Below are 9,897 nucleotides of genomic sequence, written 5' to 3'. Positions count from 1 at the left end.
CTTTAATGTGTGCTATTCTTCCTACACTGCATTAAGGTGGAAAAGGATTGTTCCCCATCAAAGTTTGAGCTGTTGATACTGTATTGGAGTCTAAATTAGACTTACTTGATGCAAAATATACATTTTTATGTAGTTACTCTCAAACACTTTCATATGTAATACTTTCGATTTTTAGCATTTCAGTCATAAGGTAAAGGTTAGTTTTAATGTTAACTGAAAAGTTTGTTAGGGTTTGCAGTTCAATTAAGGTTTTCTTTTTTTCCATGGGCTTTGTGGTAAATGTTGCCCTAATTAATTTGTAAAGATATTTTGCTGGGGGGGGAAGTTAGATCCCAGTGTTACAGGTTGTACTATAAATCATACGGTTGCCTGGGTATTATTTAGAAGGTTGCCTTTTTTTTTTTTAAACCATCCCATTAAGTTTTTCAAAACAGTAGAAGAAATCAAGGTTAACATTTGCAACCTAAAAGCTTTTTGTCTTACATGTTTAAGGACTTCCATGCAACCTATTGTTTCCTATAAACCTTGCCTGTTGCTTTTCTTTACTATTTTTTAAAACTCTCCTGCTGGGCAGAGGTAGACTGAACTCTTTGCCACACAGAAAGTACTTTATCTCTTTTGCTTAAAATTGTTGGGTTAAGTAGGAAAAATATTTGGTTATCACATGAAGACACCCAAAGCCAAATCAAGCCTATATCTGAAATGTGCAGAAAAGCCGTTACATAAAACAGCTTACCCAGTGCCAAGACCTGATGTTACACTGTCCAAGTATTTATGGCCTTGTTGAAGCTTTTTTCTTAAATTACACTCAAACTGTCCTAGTTTCAGTGTGCTGAGTAGTTAACTTTTTCTTTGCCTTCAGTCCCCAGGCAAAGTTGCTTTATTGCTCTGGTTTTTAAATAATTCTCTACAACAAGACTTTGTTTTTCACAGGGAGAATATATCTAAAGCAAGGTTCTTGTATTCCTGCCTTTAGAAAATAAGAGAATCCAGTTTCATATCTGGATTTAAATTGTAAAACTTGTCCTTAGTTTTACGTTGGCCCACTGAGTTTTAAAAAAAGTCCTAACTGAAACCTTCTGAAAAGAAACATACATCTGATTATTCAGCGTCCAGATTTGAAGGATTTACAGCCTTTATTTCCAATTGAAAGTATTGAGACCACCTTATTTACACATGAAAAAAAAATCCAAAATACTAACTGGTAGTGTGATTACACTTGAGGCTTTAAAAGATCCCAAGTGAGTCCCTGTACTTGAGTTATCCCAAATACACAACATACATTAGTGAAAATCTAACTTTAAATTCTCTATCTGAATAGTCATTTTAGCCACTTACTATGAGCATATTGGTCTTTATCAGTTTTAAAACTTCGAAAACACCAGTCTTTTTCCAATTTAGCATTCCTCTCCTAATTGAACTACATTTGAGAAAGTACATGGTATATTAATGAACAAATGGGACTGTAGCTTATTCCTAGTTTCTCTATCAGAAATAATATTGAACAATTTTCAATTGAATAAACAACTGTTACCCAGATAGTCAAACCTGAGTTAGACTAACATTTCATTTAAAAGCTTTCTCTCACAGGTACATATACATTGAAAGAGACTTGATTTTACTAATTAGGTGTATAAATTCCTATAATATTTAAATGGCCGGAACCCACAATCAAACATTTCCTTGGTTCCATCGCTATAGATTTCTTTAAAGGGCTGGTCTGTAAGTAGACTGCCAACCTCTACTTTTGAAAGTAGAATATGTGCCATTCTGGCAGGTAGGTAGGTAAATCTTAGCTAACTGAGGCTGTAACTTGCCTTTTATAAGTTCACTAAAAGTTACCAAATAGCTCTTAAACCATAACATCTACTTTTTAAAATAAACAGGTACTTCATGAACCAAAATGCTAAGTGACTAAGGGAAACTAACCTAAAGCTGACAAAGGACAGCCTATTTGTCTAAGTTTAAAGTGTGGGTTAGTTTTGGCTAAAAGCTGCTAAAAATTTATACATTTTGATGGTCCCACTTAGAACACTTTCAAAATATACTACAATGCTATGAAACAGTAAATATGACTAAATCTGTTCCACTGAGGCTCTATACAAATTAGTATCAGAGCTAATGTAAGAATTTCAATTTGGACACCTTAATAGGCTCAAAATAAGTGCCATACAGGTTGTTTATTCACAGGCTTGAATGAGAATTGAAGAAATTCAGACAATTAATAACCATCTCTGATTTAAGTCTGGCAAAATATGGAGATCACTGAACAGACATTTTAATTAATGAGTTTTTAAAAACTACACAAATCTTCCAAGTAATCATCAATCAGTTCTCATTATAGGTACTTAAAGCAATTAAAAAAGTCACACAATTACACTTTTAAGATTACAATGTTTAATGTTTATCAAGTTAACATTCTACAACTAGCAGGGTAACAGATGAGTTACTAGGACTTAGACCACATCCTTGGGAATGTTTATTGGGCGATCCCAATTACACCACAAGCCAGCCGACTTCCAGCATTTCCCGTCTTTGTACTTTCTTCATTTCCACCTTTGCCCAAGTCATCTGGTTTTTCATGGACCTTTAAAAAATTTTAAAAACATATAACTTTGAGCTATCAAGTAATTACCACCTATTCCAATACCCAAAAGATTTTTAAGAACCTCATAATATTTGAAAAATAACATGTTAAAATAATCCTGCTAGTAAGGAAATAATACTACATTTAATCTAGTAGATTAAAAGTAGAAACTGCTACTTTTTCTTGATGGTGCAAAGACAGACATGTTACCTTTAAAAACTAGCTAGGTGTTGCTATCTTTAAATGAAATACTAAAAACCCAAACATCTGTTACAGGCTACCACGTGCTGGTCTTAATCCTCCATGATAAATTATAGTAACCTTAGTTACAAGTAGCCATCCCTGTAGTTTCTTTGGCCATTTTTTAATTGCTTTAAAAAGAAAGTGAAAGTGAACCAAAAAAACTATCAAACTGTCATGCCTAATGAACTACAGGCCTATAAATAAGAGGTAATCCTAAAACTATCTTAAATGTTTTAGCAATAGTATTTTAAATTTTGTTCATTAAAATTTATGAAATCATTTATAAATGATTTTTCTGCTTCACAATTATAGCCGAAGACAATTGTAAGGATAAAGGGTTAATGAAAGGAAGTGACTACTGAATGTTAACTGCCCCCAAGGTAGACAAAAGAGAGCCTATACTACTAGGTGCTTTGCATGAACCAGATGTACCTACCTCCACAGGGTAACTTAGGGCAACCAATTCCCTCATGTCAAACAAGTAATGATAACCTGCAGACTTGAATGAACATTAATACTGAAGTCCATCCAAGATTTTAAACTTAACAAAATGTTCCGTTTAGCTATAAGGGGGAAACTGAATTGTGGCAAGAAAAATCTGGCCATTTTAAAACTAAAGACTACTGTTTTCCCAATTGGGATCTAATACCAAATGCAACCTGCTTTTTACTGCTATTCTTAGCAAAACAGTGTTCTTAAGTGGCCTAGTCATCCAGTAAAATTTCCCAATCTGAACTACAATTTATCTGAATCTTTAGAAACCAGAACAGTAATAATCATGAAGTCATAAAAAGATACATAAGTTAGAAGAAATTTTATGCATATCCTTTATATGAACACTTACCACCATTGTGCGGCCAATGATGGAATGTTCGCCCGAGAGTGAGATCAAAGAGTCTTCAATAGACACAACGGCCTCACCATCTTTGCCAGCAGTCACATTGCCCAGGTCTCCAACATGCCTGACGTTGAAAAAGCATCAGATGGATTAGGACTGATTCCACTTAACATCAGGACAGTCAGTTCATGAGCTAAATTAAAAACTGACTGAGTCAAGTACACAAGGGTGGGCTAAAAGGTGTATATAGTATATATCAAATAAGACCCACTTATCCACTTGTATAAAATTTTGGAAACATTTAAAAACAAACAGCTAGACATTCTAGACACAGCTCTTCAAACAAGGCTTCAAGTTTATAAAGTAATGCTCTGGGAAAAGTCATATGATGGGGAGTACACCTCTGATTTCAAAAGTAAAGTACCAAAGGGTAAACTCTAAATTACTGAGTTATGCCTGTTAATTACTGGCATAGCTAGCAAAGCTATGCCCCTAGGCCTCTGTTTTATATATATATATAAATCTTTGTCCTTAAATCTAATATTTTCCTGAAAGGCTTTCAGAAAACACACACAAATGGAGACTCAACTAGCTTTCAATATCATATTTTTATCTGCAGAAGCTTCCTATGTTTGCACAATGATGATTTATTTTGCTAGTGGTTGACAGTACTGTTACTCATGACATTTCTTGTATTAGTTCCCTTTGGCACTTGTATTAGTTCTATATTCAATAAATGCTCCAAAACCAAATTGTTTAAGTGTCCCCATTTGTCAACTCAATAGCCCAGGGAATAAGCAATTCTAGCACTTCAGGGTGAAGGCTTCCATGGGAGTCAACAACTTCAAAAACAGGTAGAGAACACTCAATTATTTTAGCATGCGATTTACAAGCAGTGTACCTACCATATGGATTCCAAAAAGCCACTGCCATTATTACAATAAGAGCTAAACATCTTGTTGCTCACCTCTCTTGATCCTTTGGCCCACCATGTTTTTTGGATTGAGGATTAAAGTGAGGACCTGCGCTGGTACAGCCTATTTACAAAAAAATAAATAAGCAGCTAAATTACAAAACAAAACTCCAAATACATTCTAAAAAGAAACACTGCTGAAACCTCCAATGGAAAAAGCACTGACCTGCATCGTGACTTCTGGGCTAAGCAACACCTTGGTATAAAATACAGGGGCCAGGCAGTAGAGACAAGTTCTAACTACTGTCTGACATTAGTAAACTTAGCACCCTTCTCTAGACTTTGGTTTCTTCACTGTAAAATAAGGGAATCAGACTTGTCAACAGTTCTACTGTTAAAATCCTATGATTATGATCCTGGTTTTTAAGAAGGTAGGATGCCAGCTTAACTACAAAAAATTTATCTCCGCAGCAACATACTACCAAGCAGCTCTCCTGTCTGTGGGCTTTATACTTGGTGCAGGTAGAACATTAACACAGCACCTTATGTGCAAGGGTCAAGGCTGCTGCCTCGCACAGCTCCAGGGGGTGGCACTCCAACTGCATTCTGTATAAACAGCACTCCTGTGTGCCAGAGGATGCCATTCACACAGCACACAACCGCCACAGTGCAGAAGGTCCCTTTAAGACATGGCTTTCTTCATGCAGCAGCCCTCCCATTCCCTCCCCAGGAGTCCCACACAGGGAGAAAGACAGGCAGGTTACACGAAGTAGCCGACAAGTCAAAGCTACAGGGCAAGTACCTCCCAAACCAGAGGCAGTGAAAACCAAGAAGCAACTTGGAGAATGTTAGTAATTACTGAAATGGATCAAATCTGGTCATTAAATCACTATTTGGAACTAAATTGTGCAACATTAAAAACAAGTTCTAGTAAAATGAACAAAGTTCTCACCATAAGAAGTCCATAAACACAAAGTTCAGAATATTACTCAAATATGGCAAAAGATCACTAAATGCAATTTAACCCATAAACTTTTAACTTGCTTCTAATCCCAAATGATGAAAATGAAACTTATTCGAAAGCACCAACAGTGTGCTATCTTCAGTTTGCCTCATACTTTTTTCCCCACTAAGATCGTGTATTGGGGTGTGGAGCTATATTCTTCTACAGCATAATGCAAGTATAAATGCAGACCCTGTGCTTGAAGCACCACCCTCAAACCCCAGCTCAAAAACCCCTGGGATCATTACAGAAGGTAAAAAAGCAGCTTTACTTTTTGTTTTCTATATGTCTATTGGAGTCTTTAAAAAACCTCTTTTAAAATCAAGCCATAATCACTACAAAAAAAAACATCAACTCCTCCTCTTCTTTTCTGCCTAAGAGTCAAAGACCCATGTACGGCTAAACTCCTTAAGGTTGATGTTAATAGTCATTTTAACGTGACCTCTTTAAAAAAAAAATTGTGGGTTTTTAATGTTTAGGGGTTACTCTACTCAGTCCTGTTTACTGTACTAGGTCAAACAAGTATGGGTCACCCGAGCGGCACAACACCCACCTTGTGTATTATCTCCAAACTGATGGACGTGGAATCCGTGCTCGCCTTCAGTCAATCCTGTAATGCGTCCCTTTACCACCACTGGTCCATTTTCCTTTATTCAGAGAAAAGTGCATGAAGTTTGAGAGAACAAGTGCTTCTCAACAAAGAAAACAGTTGATTTACCTTTACCACACAACATGAAAAGGGCATGGAATTGGGAATCAAAAAATCTGTGTGCACAGCCCAGGCCCACCGCTTTCCAGACAGTGAGCCTCCAGCAAGCTGCTTAATTGCTCTAGGCTTATGTCCCTATGGACAGAGATGGTAATCTTGCTCTGGCACTCAAAGCACAGGCACCCTGTGGCCAGGCATCACTATTAAATGGCATCTTAAAAGCACTTGGCAGAGTGACAAGCACAGTGAGTACCAAAATACCAGGTTTATATACTTTGGAGTCTTGACTCTTTTACAAAGAATATGTAATATGAAAAAGTACTTATTTACTAAATACTTTTGACTAGGTCATATTTGTACATGTTGAGTGTATGTGCACGTATCAAAATTTTTAACCCAAAAGGTGTCTCATCATACCATCTTTAGCCCCTTGCTTTTTCTTTATGCAGCCACGCTTCCATTCGGCAAACATACAGACTTGCCTTAAAAAAATAAAAAGGCACCCTCGAAATGTCCAACTGGCTACTCTAGGACCCCTATTCTCCACTGTCTCCTCGGTGGCTGTTTCCATCATAGATATTTTTAATTAGTAGCCAAAAAATATCCTGTCCCACTGACCCTTGGAGGACCAATTCTAGTCTAACCAGAGGTACTGTTTTCTGAAATTTTTTTAGGCACTGAAACCTAGATAACCTTTCCATCCTAACAAAAAAAAAAAAAAAAGGACAATAAAAATACTAAAGCAGTATTGCTATGCAGGCAAGGGTGATGGGTAATGGTGCCGTGCAGGTACACACAGAAATCAAGGGAGGTACTATTAAACTACAAAGAGATCTTAGGACTAAAGGCACACACACCATCAATGCCACACAGTAATACACATGCTAGTGTCTTTATTTTTAGCTTGGTTTGTTTTTAAATAGGCAAGGCCAACAGTTACAAGAGGCATTAGCCTTTAAGATTTGCCTTTCCATTGAAAAATACCACTGCTCAAAGGAAGTATTCTGGGAATTGCTGCCCTTTTTTTCTTTTCTTTTTGAGAACAGATACTATGATTCTTTCGAATACTTAATTCTGGAAAAACTCAAATATGAATGCTGTCCCTCAAAACTCTATGTTATGAAGAGCACAAAAACAAGGGCAGGTCCTTTCAAACCTCCATTTTAAGGGATATTTGCATACTGCCAATACAAGTAGTTGTTCAAAAGTAAGCTGGGTTCAACCCTACTGGGACCAGACTGTTACCTTAAAGGAGTAAACAGGCCTGGGAAGCCAAAAAGAATGTAAACTGCTCCGGCACAGTGCTGTCCTGGGCCAATGAAAGCTCAGTACGAGCAGATCTCCAATATGAGCAGATCTTCCAGTTTTTCAAGAGAGGCTAGGAAAACTGGATTATAGCTGAAAAACTCTGATTTTTAAAAGTTGACAACTAATCCAAAATTTTAAACACTGAATAGGCCAAAACAAACACAGTTTATAGCCAATTGGTTACATCTACCTTTCTGGAAAGCTGTAATGCTTAACTACCTAAGGGTCTGTATCAGATACAACGGAAACCACCAAAATGAAGTCTGGGACTTTAAAGGAGGAAACATACACAAGCTGCACAGGAACGTGGGTTCCCGAATGGCTTCTCAAAGGCCAGAGAGGAGGGGATTCCTCAGAGGCTTGTCAGACTCTCTAGTGTTGGTGAATCACGTGGGAGAAGAAAGGCAGCAAAACAATAAATATCTGACAAGTGAAACAGCAAAATGTAGTCAAATGCCAAAGTTAACCTTTTCCAGAATATTTGGAGACCAATTAAAGAAAACCTAAACTCAAATATAAGTTCTCCCCTCATATAAATTTCAGAAATACTTAGACTACAGTACCTGTCCTTTCACATTTCTGTAAACCATTTTAAAGACTAAATCTCACTGATGTATTAAATATTCTCTCATGATTATTAAACTAAGTACAACAATTTTCCACCAGTTGGTAACCTCCTTAAAGTTCTGAGGACAGTCTTACCAAAAGTACCTACCTTCCTTGCAACACATCTGTTTTGCAATATTATTGATATTTCTGAATACTTTATTTTACAAGATGTGTTCAGTAATTTGTCTTTGACCATCTCAGCAACCTGTCTACTGGCAGAGCAATTTTAAAGCCATTTTACGAAGAACTTGGTTGAAGAAATGTTCCAGCAACAGAGTTAAGTGCCAATTCGATGTAATGAAAAACCAGGTCTCCTAACTTCCGAATCCAAACCCCACTCGCTGTCCTCAAACAGCTGTCAATCCTAGGTACACATTAAAATCACTACGGAAACTTAAGAAATAGCAATGCTCAGACTGCACGGCGGCAGATTTTGATGTAATTTGTCTAGGGGTGGGCCCTAGTATCTGTTTTTTTTAAAAGATCCCCAAATAAGTGTACTGTGAACCCAGAGTTGTGAATCACTGCCCTGGAAAATCCCAAACAAAAGGGTCAGTTGTATCGCTGGCTTTTGGCGCTTGGAAGGAGAAAAACATCTCTGTCCAAGGCCATCTTCTCTGCCCTTGCAGCCTGACCATGACCTAGAACAGGGGCCAGCCAACTTTCCTGTAAAATGCCACAAATGGTCCCTATTGCGTACTGTTTTTCACAGACTTAAGAACCTAAAAAATGTTCTTAGCTGGAGAGTTGCACAAAAACAGAGACCCAGACCTAGAGCGCGCAAGTTGGAAAAGCAGCCCCAAAGGCATCAGGGATGCGACGATGCCCAGGCGGGCCCCGGCGCACTCGCCACCCCGGATCTCAAGGGCGGGATGAGCCCCAGACTGCGCAACTCGGTGACAGCGGGACCCTCGGGAGCAAGAACAGGCCAGGCAAGGAAGGACCTCGGCCGCTTCCAACACCGGAAGCGTCCACGCTGGCCCGCAGACCCTGAAGCTGCAGCCCGGCCGCCCCCACCACTGCCCGGCCGCCGCAGCGTGCATCCGCGGGGCAGGCCCCGGCGCTCCACTCCCGCACTCCCGCCAAGGCCCAGGCCCAGCCCCGCGGCGGCCTCGGTCACACACCGCCGCGCCCCGCCCGCCGGATGACTCAGCACTTAGCGGGCGCCGCACCGCCGGGGGGCAAAGGCACCGAGCAGGGCGGGCGCGGCGGAGGCGTGACCAGGGCTGCCCGGGCCCGGCGGCCGCCCGCTGCCTGCACAGGTGCGCGGGTGCGGCCTCGCCACGGGCCTCCGCCGCGGCCCTTGCCTGCTGCTCGAAGTGGATGGTGCCCTTCACCGGGCCGTCGCCCTTCAACACGCACACAGCCTTCAACGTCATGACTCGACGGGGACACGCGCCGGTCTGGGATACAGGGCCGGGAAAGACGAAACACACGCCGACACAAACGCTGCAGCAGACGGCGGCGCAAACCCGCCTGGCGTCGCCGCTGGGAATTTATAGACGGTGTCCGCGCCCCGCCCACCTGGCCTGGAACCAATCGCCGCCCGCGCGCTCGGCTCGGCGCCTGCGGCAGCCTCGGGACGCGAGTGGCCGGGGGGCCCGGAGGCGGGGCCGAGGGGCCCGGAGGCGGGGCCAAGGAGCCGCGCGCGCCGCCGCTTCCTTCCGCCCCGCAGCGGCGAAAGGTC

General features: G+C 40.6%; 1 protein-coding gene across 1 annotated transcript; it reads right to left on the bottom strand.

The window, feature by feature from the left end:
* Positions 1-2,374: 2,374 nt before the first annotated feature.
* Positions 2,375-9,692, bottom strand: SOD1 (superoxide dismutase 1). The gene is made up of 5 exons (XM_045540536.1): positions 9,518-9,692; positions 6,138-6,231; positions 4,636-4,705; positions 3,675-3,792; positions 2,375-2,587 (listed from the first exon to the last, which is right to left on the bottom strand). The coding sequence occupies exons 1-5, from the start codon at positions 9,587-9,589 to the stop codon at positions 2,480-2,482; spliced, it is 462 nt and encodes a 153-aa protein (XP_045396492.1). The 5' UTR covers positions 9,590-9,692; the 3' UTR covers positions 2,375-2,479.
* Between the last annotated feature and the right edge of the window lie 205 nt (positions 9,693-9,897).

The sequence above is a fragment of the Lemur catta genome, chromosome 1 (assembly GCF_020740605.2).
Source record: "Lemur catta isolate mLemCat1 chromosome 1, mLemCat1.pri, whole genome shotgun sequence".
Lineage (NCBI taxonomy): Eukaryota > Metazoa > Chordata > Mammalia > Primates > Lemuridae > Lemur > Lemur catta.
Note: the sequence above shows the minus strand (reverse complement) of the source record. Positions and strands in the feature narration are given on the sequence as shown.